This window comes from Apis cerana, linkage group LG5, assembly GCF_029169275.1.
Source record: "Apis cerana isolate GH-2021 linkage group LG5, AcerK_1.0, whole genome shotgun sequence".
NCBI lineage: Eukaryota > Metazoa > Arthropoda > Insecta > Hymenoptera > Apidae > Apis > Apis cerana.
Window position 1 is genome coordinate 120,925 of NC_083856.1, and position 19,076 is coordinate 140,000.

Consider the following 19,076-nt stretch of genomic DNA (forward strand, 5'->3'; position numbering starts at 1 on the left):
GCATAGATAATGATCAATCTAAATCGGATTCTAATATAAACGAATTATGCGAAAGCAAGAAAGAATTTAAAAATATCAATTGAAATTGAAGATTCCGATAACAGTGAGAATGAAAATTATCGCAATACATACTATAAAAAAAAAAGAATGCGTATTATTCAAATACTAAAAGCGAAAGTGAAATAAAAGATGCTGATAATGAAGAAAATACCGTGAAAGTAGGATCCCCTTCACGTGTTTTATAATTGTTTTTAGATTTGACTATCAATGTCTGAATATTATAAAAAGAGATCACCAGAATAAACATATCTCGAAAGAATTTTTTCTTTCAATTAGTTGAAGAATTGGACAATGGCCATCACGACGAACAAAATAATAGCTTCAATTCATTATCTAACTATATTTGCATTAACAATTTAATTTAACAAGTATGTATGCGGAAAGTATAGATCTAAGATAGAGTTTACATGTAAAAAATGTATTGAAAACAGTAAATAAAAATCTATGGATTTTAAATAAATAATTTACAAAATTATTAAAATTGCATTTTAATATACCCAACAAAAAGACGGATTTCAATTAAAAGTCAATGTTTATAAATCTAGTGTTAAAATCGTAAATTAAAAGATTTAAATTTCCACAATTTACGATAAATTATATAATTAGGATAATTTATATTTCGAATTTAATAAGAGATAAATAAAAAGAAAAGAATTATATAATAATATCTATTTTATTATAATATTTAGAAATCATTATCAATTTTAAAAAATCAATTTTTTAAAAAACAATTTTTCTATTAAAATATGTAAGACTGTAAAATATATAAATAAATTATATAATCAACATATATTGCAAAATTAATATTTATGATTTGAAAAATAATATTCAACAGTGAATTATATTATATATATATATATATATCAATCGTTGTTTTAATTTCTAAAATCACTTTTTAAATTTTTATATCTTCGATTTTAAAATAATGTATATGTGTGTGTGTGTGTGTGTATATATATATATATTACATGTTTCCATTATGAATATGATATATTAACAATATTTATTCTTGACATTATAACATACATTATATCGAATCAATAAATGATAATCAATAAATTTTGTTTCATCTTATGATTATTTTCAATCAAAGAATCAATAATAAAAAATAATGATAAAAAAGTAATTGAAACATATCGTATTTTTTACAATTTTAAATGAGACCATATTAAAGATATTTTTATTTTCAAAAATTTTTAAAAAATGTAATATGGAATCATACTTATTTTAAGTAATACATAAATTAGATAATAAATAAAAAGCATTATAAAATTTCAACTAAAATTCATTTATCAAATATAATAATTAAATTATGATAATGATAAAAAATATAATGAAATTGATATAATATATACCTATTTTTCACTAAATTTCTCAATTAAATTTTTAATTAATTTTTTTATTTTAGTTTTTGTAAAAATACATATTTCATCGATGGAAAAATATGGACAATTTTTAAAAATATATTACAATTTATTACATAATATATATATATATATATATATATACAAATTACAATTTATTATATTACAATTTATTATAAAATATATTATATAAAAATTTTTGTGAAATATTGTATTTCGCAAATATCACGCATTTTTTTACACTTATAATTTTTGTAAAAATAAAATAAAAAATTTATATTATTATTTATTATTTTTATAATTATTTTATTGTAATTATTATTATAATATTATATATAATTATATATAATAATTATATATAGTTATTATTATTTCATTACGAAAAATTTATACTATTTTTCTTAGTTATTTTTTGTAAATAAAAAATTAGATGTAATCATAACTATTTATATTTGAAAATTTATTATTATAAGTTTTCTTCAAAATTCAAGATTTTCAAATTTAAATAATTTTAATTTTTCATATTTATATAAATCAAATTATTAACATTTTTAATTATTTTTAAAATAATAAGAATCTGAAAATTTTATTTAAATATTTTATTATTATATTTATGTATGTGTATATATATATATATATATATACATATATATATATATAAATAATAATTAATTATTTTCAAAGAATTATATTGATTCATTTAAGATTCATTAAAAAATTTAATTTTAAAAAATAAAAAAGAAATACAAAAATCATTTTAGAATATTTGCAAAAATGATTTGTTTAGCATAATTGATTGTAAAATTCGGAAATGATCGGCTTGATTTGAAGAACTATATTAACAAGAACAAAATTGAAAATAAAAATTACATGACATAAGAATTATTATTTTTTTTAAATCAAAAATCAATCAAAGGAAGCATTTCAACTTGATAAGATTTCAAATAAAATACTGAATCACATTTATATATAAAATGGTATATTATAAATAGCAATTTTAAATAGCATAAATTTCATTAACTTGATAGTAGACAAGCTAATCAATCCTAACTAATCCTTATTGCTAACTGATATTAATTGAATGTATTTCGTTTTTTTATCAAATAATATTTTTTTAATCGAATATAAAAAAATATGACATAAGCGCAAATAAATTGTACGAATTGCATTTTATTTGTCGCCTTTTTTACTAAAATACTCGATTATTTTTTCTATGTATGAATAAACTTGAATATCCATTTCATCACTCACCTTCACATTTCTTGATAGTTTCATCAGATTTATCTCCACAATCATCCGTTCCATCACAAATCCACGGAAGTGGTATACATTTACCATTTGCACATTGAAATTGTCTTAAAGAACAAGATTCATCTAGAACAAAATAAAAATAATATATCGCAATGTAATGATATACTGTGCTCAAGAAAACGATTGTTTAGAGAATCATAAAATAAGAAAAAAATGAGATCAAAAAAAATTAAAAACGCATAATATTCATACTTTATTATTAAAAACATTAATACTTTTGTTATACTTTATTTCTATGCAATTCGCATATATTTATTTTTTTACATATATTAACTTTCAATGCAATTCATTATATTAAGTAATAATAAATATACTGTATAGTATAATTTATAATAATAAATTTTAAAAAACTGTTTCATTTTAAAATTAAGAAAAGAAAATTATTTTCGATGCAATAAATATTAAATTTTGTTAAATAATTTATAAATGTATTCAATTTATACAATTAATCCAAATTTAATGGAAAATTCGTATTATTTAAACTTAATTTTGTTCAAAATAATAGTTACTGTTATCAATGTTAAAATATTACCAATAAAAAAAGATTTTCAACTCGGAAATAAAAATTATGAAATTTTGAAGATATTTAATGCTTATATAAGTATATATTATTTATTTTTAATTTTTTTTTTTACTATCCAAAATCATTTTAAAGAAATAAAATCGATTTTTAAAAATTCAACTATTTTTTGACTTTATGTTCTAATTCGCAAATTATAAAAAATATGAACAAAAATTATTTCTTTTCATAAAGATTATCATATCTGGTAAAATTTTACAATTAAACAACTGTTTATACAATTAAAAAAAAGTTATACACAAACAAAGTTATAAATTAATAATTTTTTTTAAATATGTTTTTCAATGTAAAATTTTAATCAGTAGTCTAAATAATTATGCTATAAAAAAATATTTTTTGTTTTTAATAAATACAGTTTTATTGTATTATTGACTTTCGTTACTAAATTTTTAAAAGTAAAAAAAAAATAAAAAATTTTGACAACATTAAAAATAAAAAGATCTTATAAAATAGTTATACATTTAAGTTTCTTTTTTTTTTTATTTTCATTTAGTATATTAGTATATGGTATTGATCCAATGTTTACTAAAAAACAAAAATATATATATAAATTTCTTTATTTTTAAAAATTTAGTAACGAAAATCAATAACAAAGTATTTATTAAAAATAAAAAATATATTTTTATACTATTGCATAGTTATTTAAATTGATTAAAACTATGTTGAAAAACAAATTTTAAAAAATTATTAATTTTTTTATTTATAACTTCTTTTAATTGTATAAATAATTAATAAATATTTTACCAAATGATAGTTATGAAAAAAGACAACTTTTATTTGAAAATTTTCTTTGTATTTCTTTTTTTTTATCTCATTAGTTTGTGAGTATAATATAATGTCAAAAAATATTCGATTTTTCAAAAATCAATTCCATCCCAATTCCATTTAATGTCGAACAGTAAAAAAAAAATTACGTAATATATATCTACATAAGCATTACATATAAATTTCATAATTTTTTAAATTTTCGGAGTTGTTTTTTTATAAACTCATATTCAATATTATGCAATTAATGATTGTCATTTAAAATAATTAATAAAATATTAAATTCCATATTATAAAATATTATAAAATATTATATTATATAAATATTATATTATAAAATATTTAATAATAAAAGAATTGAATTCATTTCTTTATTATGTTCTCTATTATTAAATTATTATCAAAACTTGTATTTACTTTTAATATATTAATAATTTAATATATAAATACTTTTAATAATAAGTTAAACAAAATAATTTATTTTTATGTTTTTTAAGTTATTTTAAATCTTTCTCATTTTATTTGTATATAATGATAATATGAAAATGATATAAAATGATATATAAAATTTAAAAAAATTAAATCTGAACTTTTAATATCTAAAATATGTATAATATAATATAATAAATATCATAATTTGTTTCCAAAATAATTTAACATTATATATCAATTAAATGAAGATATTCATTCAATCAAAATTAAAAATAAAATTGAGAAAATAAATTTATAAATATTGATCACTTTTTATTTTTTATCTATAAAAAATATTTACATCATCATTTTAATTATTATATATTTTAATTATTAATATTATTTTTTCATTTGATCAATAAAAGAATTTATTACTATTAATTATTGATAAAACAAAATTTGTAAATTAATCTTGTTATTACTGATATCTAAATTGCGCGAATTTATTGATATTTAAAAGAACTATTAATTTCTTTGATATTATGTTATCAAATAATAATTTCAGAATGAAAAAATCGTTATTAATATATAATATTAAATAAATATTAATATATATTTACAAATTATTTAAATTTATATTTACATTTAAAAAGCAAAAGATTAATGATAAATATTTTGTAATTAAAACAAGATCGTACTCGATGTTACATTATTGTATTCGATATTATATGAATTGTAATGTTAATTACAATTAATTAAGTGATAAAATACATTTTTTTTATATTTGTCACATAGAGAATGCAATTTTTTATTTGTTTAAATAATAATAAAATTTATAATTAATAAAAAAAAAATTTTAATTGGTATAATGTTTTTATAATAAAGCTGATATAATTTAATCTTATTTTTCTATTTGAATTGTTGTAATATCTTAAAATATTAATTTTAAGATCTTCGTATCTTAAAATATGAATTTATTTCATTTCCTTATAATTTCATTTATATAATCTTAGCAATATTTAAAATAATTTTATTCTCGATATTTTTTATTTATTTTACATTAAATGACTGTTTTGAATAAATTATCAAATAATAGTATCAAATAATTATTAAATAAGTATTAATATGAAAAATTAAAATAAAAATATACAAATTAAAAATTATCTTTGTACTTTTTGTTTTATTTCTATTTACATATAAAATCATAATAATTATTTTTATATCATTATTAATATTTATTATATTTATTATATTAATTATATAATAAATATATGATATTAATTATATTTAAATTTATACTATTTATTATATTAATTATTTTTCGTTTTTCTAATTTGACTAATTTATATTTAATTTTCAATATGTATATATATTCCAATTTATGTATTTATATAAATCTATATTTATATTATAGAAATATATATATATATAATTCTTAATTTTTTATTTTTTATTTTCAAAATAATAATTTAGAAAATAATATTTATTTCATTAAGTTTGATTAAATTTCTAATTCAATATAAGATAAGAATTTAATAAAAATTTCAAAAACAGATATTTCGTTTAAATGAAAACTATAACATCATAAGAAGTTGAAATTATTAAAAAATGTTTCAAAGTATTTGATTCATTTTTTTATAAGTTCAATAGAGATTTTAAAATCAACTTTTTCTTTTGTAATAAAATGATATAGTTGTTAATGCATTCGATTTATTTTTCTATAAGAAAATATTTCTGTTTATGTTAAAAAATTATTGATTTAGAAAATATTTCAATTCGGATATTTCAGATATTGCAAGTTCATGTTAGACTATTATACTATTATTAGAAGCTGTGAAAATAACCATTGACTATAATTAGCTTTAATTAATAAGATAACTTCACGAAAGATAAAATTGAAATTCATATATTTTCCTTATTTATCAAATATCTACTATTGTTTAATATATGAAATGTATTTAACGTTTTTTTTTTTTTTTAACTAGAAATAATAGCCAATAAATGCGTGTTTTTACATATTTGTTCTCGATTTGTCTTAGATTAATATTAATAGCTAATTACTTAAGATTAAAGCTAATTACAAGCAATTGTTATCTTTTTCAAATTTTAATAGTATAAAATTACAATATTTAAACTAAAATATTTTGTAAATGAGGATTTTTCACAAAAATGTGCGAAGCTCAAGTATTTATCTCTATCTAATAGAAATAAGAATTTTCTATTTTTCCTTTCTATTTTTGATATTTTCAGCAAAGTTTTTCACTGATTCAATTCAGTAATGTAAATATTATTCCATATATATATTATTATTATTATAATGTATGAATGTATATATAGATATATTGTATTCATATGTGTGTAAATATTATTAATTATAATACTATATATAAAAATTTCTTATTTTTGTTAAATTTATTATTTATTATTTATATAATTCAAATAATTTAATAAAATATAATAATTTATTATTAAAAGAAAAAATACTTATATATTTAGCATATATAATTTTATTATTTAAATATTATTATGACTTTAAAACTATTAAATTTTTAATTAAATAAATATAAATATCGCATTTTTAAAATACTTTTAAAAAGTTATATAAAAAAAATTGAGCAATTTATTTAAAAAAAATAAACAATTTATAATAATAAATATAAAAATAAGTAATAGATATTAAAAATTCAATTCTTTATGAAATTCAATTTTATATAAATAAAAAAAATTAATTATAAATATTAAACGTGATATAACAAAATTTTCACGTGCTTCCATCTATCACGATCTTGTCTATTTTTTAAGTAATGCATTTCAACATTAATATTCTTTTCATGAAGATCATAAAAATATTGAATTATACATTAGGTATTTTTTTTATTTATTCGTCATTTAGTTTTGCATCAACTAATTTTTAATTTTTATGAAAAATGTACACAAATAATGTCGATTATGTAAGCATATATCAGCGCATGGCACATTCCATATACATTTTAACAATCAACAATACTATAACTTGTATATATTTTGAATAATAATGTTTCTATTGATATTTAATTTTCTTTTTTTTCCATTCAATAGAATAGAAAAATGCAACTCACTGTTAGTAGAAAAAGCATTCGTTGCGAGAAAACCGAATATAGTCAGCAGATACAGCATCAAAAGTAGACACCTTCGCCCCATAACAACCCTTTTTTGTGCACACCCGTCTTCTTAATCCACTACCACTCTCCAACACTATCACTGACAGTAAAATTTTAAAAATTATTTCTTGTCACTATTTATGTTATGATTGTTGTCTTCCTAATGATTTTGATAGCCGGCAAGCCGAAGAGATCAATCAACAATAACAATCTTCACTCACAATTTATTAATTGATTACAAATAAGATCACGCGATCCAACAATTTCTATTTTTCTATTTTTGCATTGAATAAATCACAAGTTTTCATATATAACTAATAACTAACAATTGAGAATAATTGCAAATTTGAGTACAAAATAAAAAATATACTCCGAAGTGGTTGAGACTGGCAGGTCCGCCCCGTATGTAAGCACCTTCGTGTATATTTCTTTCGTTGTATATTTCTTACTCTCTCTTTTCTTTTATCTTTTTCATTCGTTATGTGAATCCGTATAGTTTCTTCCTCTTGCGCAGTTATTCTATTTCTCTCTATTCTATAAAATTATTCCTTCTTTCTCTTTTTTTCTTTCCCTCTCCTGGGTAAAACGATGACCACTGATTCTGACGCACCGGTATCGCGCCACCTGCGCGCGCAAGTATTCTCTCAGTTCTTCTTTACTTGTTTTCTTTCTCTTTCCTTTACTAAAGTTAAACTATTTACATACTCTGATTTTTTTTAAATGTATATCATGACCCAGCTTAATTTAACCCACATTTATCTATTTTATCTATTCTACCTGTTTAATAAACAGATAAAAAAATATATTTAATAACATATTTAAAAAAAGTCTCATTGTTATTCTGAAATTGTCAAACAAAAATTTGCATTTGATCTTATAAATTATATATATATTAATGTTTATAAATATAATATATATATATATTAATTATAATATAGTATTATATATAGAAATAATTATATATAAATATATATAAATATATATATTATCAAATTATTTTTATCGTATATCAAAAAATATATATGATAAAAAAGTTATATTTTTGTAAGTATAAGATATTGTAAATATTATAAATACAATTTTTTTCAATTATTTCATATTTATTTTCTTTTCTTCAACAATTTATTTTTCTTTAATTACATAAAATGAATACTAATAAATACTATATAATAGTATAAATTTTTAATTCTATAATATAATGTGCATTTAAAAAGCTATACATATATGATTATAAACTTGTCATAAAAATATTATGTTTATGTTGATGTAGTCCACATTAATATATTTGATCCATTAGTAGCTAAAAAACAATTTCTTTGTGGATGAACACTTAATGATACCATAGGATGTTTTGTTGATTTAAATCCTGAAAGTTTTGCAACTACTTTCTGAGAAATCAAATCCCATATCCATAATTTTCCATCTGCAGATCCAGAAATAACACGAGTATCTTGATTATCAACATTTGATTCTAAGCATAAATTATTAACCACATGACCTGTAAATTCTCCAAGTAATTCTCCTGAATCTTTATCTATTAATCTAATTATACCATCAGCAGAACTAACTACTATACATTGACCATCTCTTGTAAAACTTGCACATATTACTGCATCTGTAATATTAAATTTAATGACAATTTTTATTTTTATTTTTATATTTTATGAATTTTTAATATATTAATTTACCTCCTATGTAATCTGCATATATTTCACCTACACGAATATCATATCTGCGTATTTTTCCATCAAAAGAAGCTGTTAAAATTTCATGATTTGATATTCTAACACTAGAAATAGAATCCTTAGCTTCATTTAAACATTGTACAGGTTCTAATATTTTAGAACGGACATCCCATAACATAACCAAATTATCTCTTGATCCAGAAATAATCATAGATGATTCTTCGTTAAATCTATACCAAAAAAAAACATGTTATATTTAAATAAATTATTATAAAAGCATATGAGTATAATAATTTTATAATAATAATAAAAAATATACCTTACAGTATTAACAGGACCTACATGACCTCTTAAACGGCGTATTGGAGTTCCACTTGCTACATCCCAAAGAATAACTGATTTATCTAATCCACAAGACACTATTTGACTACTATCACAAGATGCACTACTATCCATTACCTCATTTCCATGTCCTTCATATGTTTTTAAAGTAACACCTTTATAAGGATTCCATAATTTTAATTTCCTGTCAGATCCACAAGTTAAACAATAAGCACCATCAACTGAAAATATATTAAATATAATCAATATTACTAAATTATAAAAAAAATTTTATAATATTAACATAATATTATAAACTATTAAAAAAAACTATTAAATATTAAAATAATTATAAAATAAAATAATAAAATAAAATACCAAAATAGAATATACATACCACTAAATCGTACAGCTCTAATAACTCCTTGCTTACAATCTATTTCTTTTAAAAGTTTATAATCAATTTCCATTTTAAATTTAATTAAAGTACATTGTTTAGAAATATTTTTGGAAAACAGAAATTAATTGAATATATTAAATTTTATTTTATATATTAAATTTTATCAATAATATAATTATTTTATATTTAACATTTCTAAATAAACCTATTTGTAAAATTAGATATATTGTTGTTTTTATTTAACCATAGAGTATAATATATTTTATAGATTAACTAAAATATGTTTATATTATTTGATTATATATGCTATTCTTTCATTAATATTAATATATTTATATAATAATAAAAAAAATAATTATATTATACAATTAAAATATAAACTTCAAACAATAAATAAATTTTATAAGTTTAATATCAATGAAATATCAATAGTTCAAAACTATCCAATCATCTTTTCAGAAAAGTAGTTTAAATAAAGATAGTATATTTTATTAGTATATATTTAAATCATTTTTATATCTGCTGCGTATTATTGTTTAACATTGATATTTAATATATAAAAAACATATAGTTGAAAACGTTTTATCAAATATATCATAAAATATATTATGAATGAACATAAATGAATAATACATATACATATATTGATGCTTACCAAAAATAAATTCAAATTTATTTTATAATTGTATTCTGAAGTGACAGTATTTCTTCTTTATCGAAGTTTGTACTATGTTTTAATAATAATTATTTCATATTTAATATAATTTCTTACCAGATGTAAATAAATAACAGATTTTTTTTACGTTATTAGGTTATCAATATAACATAAATTATTATAAATTTATTAAATTTTATATATGAAGAAAATTTTGATAAATAATGCAAATGATTAATTATTAATTATTATAATTAGTTAAATTATTAATATAATATATAATAAAAATTATGTAGATAAAATGGTTGCGAGTACAGCAACTGATATGACTGGATCCATATATCATGAAAGACAAGTAATTAAGTATTTTATGTTCTCAATTAATAATGAACAATTATATTATAATAATATATATACATATACAAAATTAATAAATTAATAAATTTTTATTAATTATGAACGCATAATATATATAATATATATAATAATATATTTATATATTATTATTTCTGAATAACGTAAGATTGTATATATTAGATATTTATATTTGCATGATTATTATTCTTATAGGTAAAAGAGCTTTGTGCATTACATGCATTAAACAATTTATTTCAAGAAAGACGATTTAGTAAACAAGAATTAGATCAAATTTGTTATAGTTTAAGTCCAGATGTGTGGATTAATCCCCATAAATCATTATTAGGTCTTGGTAATTATGATATTAATGTTATTATGGCAGCATTACAACGAAGAGGACATGAAGCAGTTTGGTTTGATAAACGCAGGTTTGTTTAATTTGATAATTGTGTAATATATTTAAATATTATGTTATATGTTATATTAATATGTATATATATAAAATAATAATATATATAAAAAATTATATTATACACTATATTAATATAATTTATAAAATTATAATAATTTATAAAAACTAAAAAAATTTAGTTTATATATATATATATCTATTATATAATTATTTATATGTGTATTATAATATATATATTAAATATATATTGAAAAATTAGGAATTTTTTCAGAGACCCCAAATGTCTATGTTTAGATAATATTGAAGGTTTTATATTAAATGTACCTACAGAATATAAATTGGGATTTGTATTACTTCCTTTGAAAAGACGACATTGGATTGCCCTGAAGAAAATTCATGGTGCCTTTTATAATCTTGATTCAAAACTTGATTCTCCTCAACTTATTGGAAAGGTTTCATTTAAAATTTTGATTTTAATATTTAAAAATGCAATATATATATCTTAACAATCAAATCTTTTGCTAATATATAATATAATATAATAATGTTTTAATTGTATTGTAATATGTATTAGGAAAATGATTTACTTAGATATCTAAAGGACCAAATAGATAGTAAAGAAAAGGAACTATTTCTTGTCGTATCAAAAGAAATAGATAATAATCAAGGATGGTTAATAAATACATATGCAAATAAGGAAGGAATTAATCACGATACTGATATCATGTATATTGAAGATGGATATACAGGAATTGATTTGAAAAAAGAAGAATCCACAGAAATGAATAAAAATGAAAAATCATTATATGATAAAAATTCTAGGTAATTAAAGTTTTTTCTAATTTAGTTAAACTATGTATCATTTTCAATGCTTCAAAATAAATTAAAAATTAAAGTGACAATAGTTCATTCGTTAAAAAAAAAGTTTTATATTCAGGAAATTGAAAAGGAAATAAAAGATTATATATTATGTATATTATATAATAAAAAATTTACTATTTTTATTATAACTTGAGTTAATATATCATATGAATAATTATTTGATTAAAATGTGTAATTATGTTCTTAAATTCATATTTATAAACATGAAGAAAATTTTATCATGATAAAGATATAATGATTCAATTATGAATACATATGTTATTAATTATTATCTATATAGATTTTTTATGAAAATGTTATGTATTAGTTCATTATATATAAGGTATTAACATATTCATAAAATAACTTTGGAGACATCTTTATGAAAATGTTATAATGTTATTAAGTTCATTATATGTAAGATATTTATGTATTTTTAGAGCATCTTTAGAGGATCAATTCTAAAATGTTAAACGAAACGAAATAGAAATAGAAACCGTTTTTATTTTTGTTATATTTTTGTTATATCGCACTCTGTCCTTTGCTTGATTTAATATAAATTTAAATTGAATATAACTTAATAAATGCATCTTAAATACAATTAGCATTTGTATATCAATTTTTGTATTTATTTGTATTTATTTCTTCTAGAATCAATCTTGTAATATATCTCACGAATAATATCTTATATAATAATAAATTAATATATTGGAGAGTGAGGTTATTATTATACATATATGATAAAAAACTATTGCATGTATGATAAAATTATATATATAATATTGTTATAATATAATATTGTTATATAATTTATAAATATTTTATTTACGATTATTTGCATTTGAAATCAAGATATATTTTCGATAATTTGATATTTACAATACTTATAATATTTTAAAATTATTTTATCAGTATTATTGAAAATATTTCTTTAATTTAATATATTTGTTTTACATAATATATTATTTTTTTTTAATTAATATTTAATTGCGAAAATGAAAATAATTTATTATTTTATAGATAAATAAATTAGAATTATAAAAATTATAATATTACATTTTATTATATTATATACTGTTAAAAAAAAAAATATTCTAATATTTTCTTTTTCTAAAAGTTTTATTTTTTTTTAATATTTATTACTAGTCATATTAGATTATTGAAATAAATGAATAATTATAAAAGACAATCTTTTATACTTTCAGCATATTTATATTGCAATATAAATATCATAAAAATTAATTAATCTGCAATCAATGTAACTTTTTTATATTTATTGTACATTTTAATAATATATTTAAAATACTGTTATTATTATGTTATAATTACTATATATTACTATATATAATTACTAGTTATTATTATGATTATGTTATTTTAAACGAAGCTAGAACTTTTTGTTCATTATGTTATATGTTTTAGTTTTATGAAATAGTTATATTTAATATTTATTACTTAAATATCAAATATAATTTTTATTACTATTTATTATATTTATATTTATATATATTAGATATTCATCTTAAATATTGATCTTCTAAATATTTTTTTCAATTGTATTAATACAAAAAATTATTATTATGTAATTTAATGTAAAAAAAAAAGATATACTGTAAAAAATATTAATTTTTAATAAATTTCATATTTATTTTTATTTTTAAGTTTTGAAATCAATAAAAATACTATTTCTTTTATATATTATATAAAAGAAAAAAGTATAATATATAAGAAGAAAAGAATGATTTAGTAAATTTTAAAAAACATAAGCATAATAATTATTTCTTACAATATTTATTAATAATATTTAAATATTTATCTTTTTAGATTATTTAAATTATATATGAAATTTCTTTTATTCTTATAATTAGATAGTTTACATTAAATGAGACACTCTATATAATACCAAATTTATATTTACATGTATATTATTAAATTATTTTTTTTTATAAAAGATATAAATATTTATTAAAAATTTATCTTTTATATTCTTTAATGAATATTTGCCAACAGTTAAAGTTTTTTAATATATAATAGAATAGATAAATATGTAATAGAATAAATATACATCTAATCACATAACTATATGTTTTAAATGATATATTAATTTGATATTAATTGTATTTAAAAATTCTAATTTAAACTAATAATAATATATATTTACCATAAATTACCATTTTATAGCAAGAGCAGTGTCTACTTTCTTTATTTCATGATATTGAGTATGGAAATATGCTAAAACTTTGTCTGTATATTCTCCTCCTAACCAATTTTTATATAAATTTTTCACTATCAGATTTTGTTCAGGATCACTTTGAGGAAGTTCTCGATATATAGATTCTAATTTTAATGCCAGTTCACGTGATTGAACATTATTTAAAGGTCTAATTTGTGCTCCTCCATTAAGACATCCTAACAATTTATGTATAATTTGAATAAAAATTTATTATTATTATGTAATATTATATTATATAATTTATAAACAAAACTTACCACAAGGACATGCCATAACTTCAACATAGTCATATAGACATTTTCCACGCTTCAATTTTTGTACAAGATTTTGTATATTTCTAAATCCATTAACAATTGCAAATGTTAAGAGTGTCTGACCATCTTTTTGAAAAACTGCTTCTTGAAAATCAGGATTTCTAAGATTTTTAAATTCAATTATTATGTCTGTTTCATTGAATAGATATTTTGCAGCATAACGAAGAATAAATTCGGCATAACCTCCGGATCCTGAACCACTATGACCATATAAATCATTTTTCAAATATTTCATTTTTGATTCAAATATTCTTTGAATTTTTTTTTCAATTTTTATTTCACTTAATATTACATTATATTCATTAAACATTTGCTCTATTTCAACTAAAAAAAAAATAAATATAATTATTTTTATTTTAATTCAAAAAATTAAAAAAAAAATAAATATAAATGAATATTTTTTTCAAGTTTTGAAATGGATAATACTTACTTGGAGTTATAACACAATCTACATCTCTACATTTTATTTCATGATTATAAAAATCTTCTCTGGATGCTTCCAATTTTTTATCATAACAAGGCATAACAGTTATGTGATAAATTTGTTTTGGTGAAAGATCCATAATTTTAGCTAAATGATATTTAACTAATGATCCCATAATTTGTTGAGGAGATTTTGTAACACTTATATATGGAAGTATAAAATTACCATGTGTTTTTTCAGCATAACATACCCAACCTATATTTAAAAGCAATATATTTAAAAATATAGAATGAAGAAAAAAAGTACTTTTTTTATATTATTTTTTTAAATAAATTAATCTAAAAAATTTGTCTTATCAAGAAAAAATCTCTTTAAAAAGCTGAAATCAATTTCCAAAGTTTCAGAATTAAATTTTAAATTTAAAACAAAAAAAAACAAAATTTTACTTTATCTTGTACTATTATAAAATTTTAAAATGCTGAATTTTGAGTATTAATTTAACTTCCTTTAAATTTGATTAAAAATAAATAAAAATTTTAGTTTTAATTTTTTAATTTTTTTATAAATTTTTTATTTTTAATGTAAGTATATAAAGTATAATTATATATGAAAGAATTTTTACAAATATTATTTTAAGAAAACTGAATAAAAATTTAATATATTTCTTGTTTTTTTAATATAATTTTTTAATATAATTTAATATAATTTTTTAATAGTATCAGATAGAGTAAAATATTAAATATCAAAATTTACTGCTTTATCACTTTATTATAGAAAAAAATTTCTGTAAAATTATATTAAAATTTGACAAATTATTGTGACTTTAAGAAAATTGACTTTAACCTTTTAAAAAAATTTTCTGCAATTTTTTCTTTTAACAAAAGATATATGTAATCTCTCTATATATATATATAATCCATTATGCTCTACTTATAATAAACTTTTATTCAAAATCAAAATTTTTGGATTTAGTAAAATAATGTAACAAAAATTTTTATTTATCTTCCATTATAAATATTGAAAATAATAAATAATGTTTCATTTTTTAAATGATTACATTATCCAGAATTTTCTATGCAAATATGACAAATCATATTTTCAAAATAATTAAAAATAGATAAAAATATCATGAAACAAAATTAATTTTTAATGCATATTCTGGAAATTTTTTGCATTTTTATATAAAAAAAAATATATGAGAATGGCAAGAATAGGAATAATCTTCAATTTAAATTTATATAAAAAGTAATAAGAATTTTATATTTTGGAAATATGTAGTTTTATATTATATGAAAAAATAGAAAAAAATAGAAATATAATGATATATTAATAGAATTAATTATATATTAATTAAATTAGAAAAAATTTTTTATTTATATGTCGACCACTGTAATTGTATCTTTTTTAAAAAATAATTTATAGTTTTAAATAGATTAATTTAGTTAATAGTTTTCAATCTCTATAAGAAAAAATACTAAATTATTTCTATTAATTTAAAAATTATATTTAAGTACTTTATATATTATTTATATATTATTATGAAAACAATTATTTATGAAAACATTATATTATATTACTAATTACCTGGACAAGAAGAAGATAACATAGGCAATTGATTTTTTGCACTATTTTTATTTTCTCTGTAACGTTGTATAAATTCTTTAGCAGATTCTAAGAGAGCAAAGTCATCAGCCACAGTCATATCTAAAACTATATCTGCTCCTAATTGATAAAAATATCCTGCAAGTTTATTTAGTGTTTGTTCTGAATGAAGATTATAATGTTCTGCTATGGATAATACTGCTTGCACCGAAAGACTAACTACAATAAATGTTGAGCTTATACCATCTTTACTCTATAAAATAATATTATATTAGATAATATTATAATATTATATAATAATATTATATAATATTATATTAGAAATACAGATTTTTGATATTTAATTATACTCTATGTTATTTTAATAATCATTACCTGATATTGAGAGGTTTTTTCTCTAAATACTCGCATTAATTCTTCTTGACTTTGCTGTGTAACTAATATATTTTCTGCAGATGTTATACAACCACTACAAGCTAAACAATCAGCAAGTGTAATTTCAACTTTCTCTAATTTTTTAAATTCTCCAATCTAATAAACATATAAAAAATAAACTATAAAATAAATTATAATCTTAAAAATTTTTTAAATTTGTAATTTTGATTAAATTTATTTAAATATATATAATTTAATTTAATTTATTTTAATTTACTTCATTTAATGCTAAAGGTGTTCCATCTTTCTCAATTTTTATTTTTGCCCCAGTTTTACTCTTTAATGCTTGAATTTCTATAGGTTTTATACATTCCTACAAAGAAAATTTCATAAAAATTATTGTTAATTATTAAGATTAAAAATTAAAATGATAAAATACCTGAGAAGGAATAATGAAATCATCCAAATTTGTAATTTGTAATGCTCCACTAAATCGCGATGTCATTTTATCTGAAAAAAGTATTTACTCTTAATATTATTATAAATAATTAAATAATATAATTTCTATAATTAAATAGTACTTCAATTCAATATATTCTTTAAAATAAAATACAATTGTTTTAGATAAATTAAAATTGCATATAAATACTCTTATATAATAAATAAGTAAATTTAAAAAATTTCTGATATTAATAATTTATATAATTAATTTATATAATTTATTACTTATTATATTATTTACGTTATTATATTATACAATGAATATACAATATGATAAATACTAATTCTATTTGTGTTTTAAATATTAAATCCTTTTAGTTTAATAATCAATCCATCTAATTTTAAATATAACCTTGTTTTCAATGATCACAGAAATTTATAAATTTAAATCATTTAATATTAAAATAAGAGTGATTTCAATTAAATGTATCGATCTATTGAATTTTTGAAAAAAGCACTAATTTATTTAAAATATATACATAAAAAATAAAGTTTTATATTTTGGTAAAATATTATTATAGTAACTTTAAATGTTATATAAAAATAATAATATAAAATATAAAAATAATGTTACACAAAAATAATTATACACATATTTGTATATTATATTAATATATTATAAGCTAAATTTGAGTAAAATTTTTAAAATAAATTCTAAAAAAATAATTAAAAATAGAAAATAAATATTAAATGTATATAAAAATATTATAATTTCATCAAAATAATTATATACTATTACAAATAATTACGTATCTAATTTTTACATGAATTTTTATTCAAAAGTCTTATTTAAACATTCATAAATTTAATAAATTAAAATTTATAAAATTTAAAAAAGAAAATTCTAAAAAAAATATTTTATTTTGCACTAATTTAAGTACGTCTGAATATATATTTAAACCTATCCTAAAAAAATCCTAAATTTATCAAATTTAATATATGGACTCTATGTACTTAACCATGATTTTTCCACCATATAACAGACGCAAGTTATCTATATTGGTTTAAGGGGTAAATATGCGCCTGTAAGATGGCAATATCCTCAGTGTCTTTTAAAGAAGAATAATATTTGATACGATATTTATTTTGAAATGACTGAAGTAAAAAAAGATGATGTCATTAAAATATTACATACATATCCTCTTTGTAGAGTAAGTAAAATATAATTTATATATATATATATATAATATATTAAATATATTGGAAAAAAATAAGTTTGGTTTTAATTAATATTTAATCAATAGAAAAAGTCATTATATGAAAAATGATATTTATATAATTTAATTTTATTAAATTTACTTCAAA

At 17.5% G+C, this 19,076-nt stretch overlaps 5 protein-coding genes across 22 annotated transcripts in view; 2 read left to right on the top strand and 3 right to left on the bottom strand.

The window, feature by feature from the left end:
* The window catches only part of LOC108001366 (low-density lipoprotein receptor), an 80,359-nt gene extending 72,116 nt beyond the window's left edge, over positions 1-8,243 (bottom strand). For 3 of the 13 annotated variants that reach the window (XM_062075615.1, XM_062075612.1, XM_062075603.1), the window contains exons 1-2: positions 7,590-8,209; positions 2,676-2,798 (exon numbers count right to left, since the gene is read on the bottom strand). In XM_062075615.1, the coding sequence (XP_061931599.1) occupies positions 2,676-2,798; positions 7,590-7,671 (205 nt within the window). In that variant the 5' untranslated portion in view covers positions 7,672-8,209. Of the gene's footprint in view, positions 1-2,675; positions 2,799-7,589 lie in introns of all 13 variants that reach the window. The other 10 variants (XM_062075609.1, XM_062075607.1, XM_062075602.1 and 7 more) reach the window with 9 other exon arrangements.
* A 467-nt stretch (positions 8,244-8,710) lies between these two features.
* Positions 8,711-10,477, bottom strand: LOC108001367 (WD repeat domain-containing protein 83). The gene is made up of 4 exons (XM_017062334.3): positions 10,035-10,477; positions 9,636-9,879; positions 9,320-9,546; positions 8,711-9,246 (listed from the first exon to the last, which is right to left on the bottom strand). Exons 1-4 carry the CDS (start codon positions 10,105-10,107, stop codon positions 8,888-8,890), a joined length of 903 nt encoding a protein of 300 aa, XP_016917823.2. The 5' UTR covers positions 10,108-10,477; the 3' UTR covers positions 8,711-8,887.
* A 30-nt stretch (positions 10,478-10,507) lies between these two features.
* Positions 10,508-12,926, top strand: LOC108001267 (josephin-2). Of its 2 annotated transcripts, none has more exons than XM_062075622.1 (5): positions 10,508-10,757; positions 10,849-11,047; positions 11,263-11,477; positions 11,733-11,913; positions 12,036-12,471. In XM_062075622.1, exons 2-5 carry the CDS (start codon positions 10,994-10,996, stop codon positions 12,285-12,287), a joined length of 702 nt encoding a protein of 233 aa, XP_061931606.1. In that variant the 5' UTR covers positions 10,508-10,757; positions 10,849-10,993; the 3' UTR covers positions 12,288-12,471. The 2 variants fall into 2 exon arrangements, with proteins under 2 accessions (XP_061931606.1, XP_061931605.1); XM_062075621.1 differs by having other exon boundaries at positions 10,536-10,757; positions 11,721-11,913; positions 12,036-12,926.
* A 1,018-nt stretch (positions 12,927-13,944) lies between these two features.
* LOC108001357 (probable cytosolic Fe-S cluster assembly factor CPIJ010948) lies at positions 13,945-18,871 on the bottom strand. Of its 5 annotated transcripts, none has more exons than XM_017062319.2 (8): positions 18,731-18,871; positions 17,710-17,780; positions 17,548-17,643; positions 17,271-17,426; positions 16,878-17,148; positions 15,300-15,548; positions 14,813-15,193; positions 13,945-14,731 (listed from the first exon to the last, which is right to left on the bottom strand). In XM_017062319.2, exons 2-8 carry the CDS (start codon positions 17,773-17,775, stop codon positions 14,490-14,492), a joined length of 1,461 nt encoding a protein of 486 aa, XP_016917808.1. In that variant the 5' UTR covers positions 17,776-17,780; positions 18,731-18,871; the 3' UTR covers positions 13,945-14,489. The 5 variants fall into 5 exon arrangements, with proteins under 5 accessions (XP_016917808.1, XP_016917807.1, XP_016917809.1 ...); XM_017062318.3 differs by having other exon boundaries at positions 18,726-18,860; XM_017062320.3 differs by lacking the exon at positions 18,731-18,871 and adding an exon at positions 18,251-18,325.
* Positions 18,781-19,076, top strand: part of LOC108001359 (dynein axonemal light chain 4-like) — a 2,351-nt gene continuing 2,055 nt past the window's right edge. Inside the window, exon 1 of the mRNA XM_062075623.1 lies at positions 18,781-18,922. Within this exon, the coding sequence (XP_061931607.1) occupies positions 18,863-18,922 (60 nt within the window). The 5' untranslated portion in view covers positions 18,781-18,862. The remainder of the gene's footprint in view (positions 18,923-19,076) is intronic.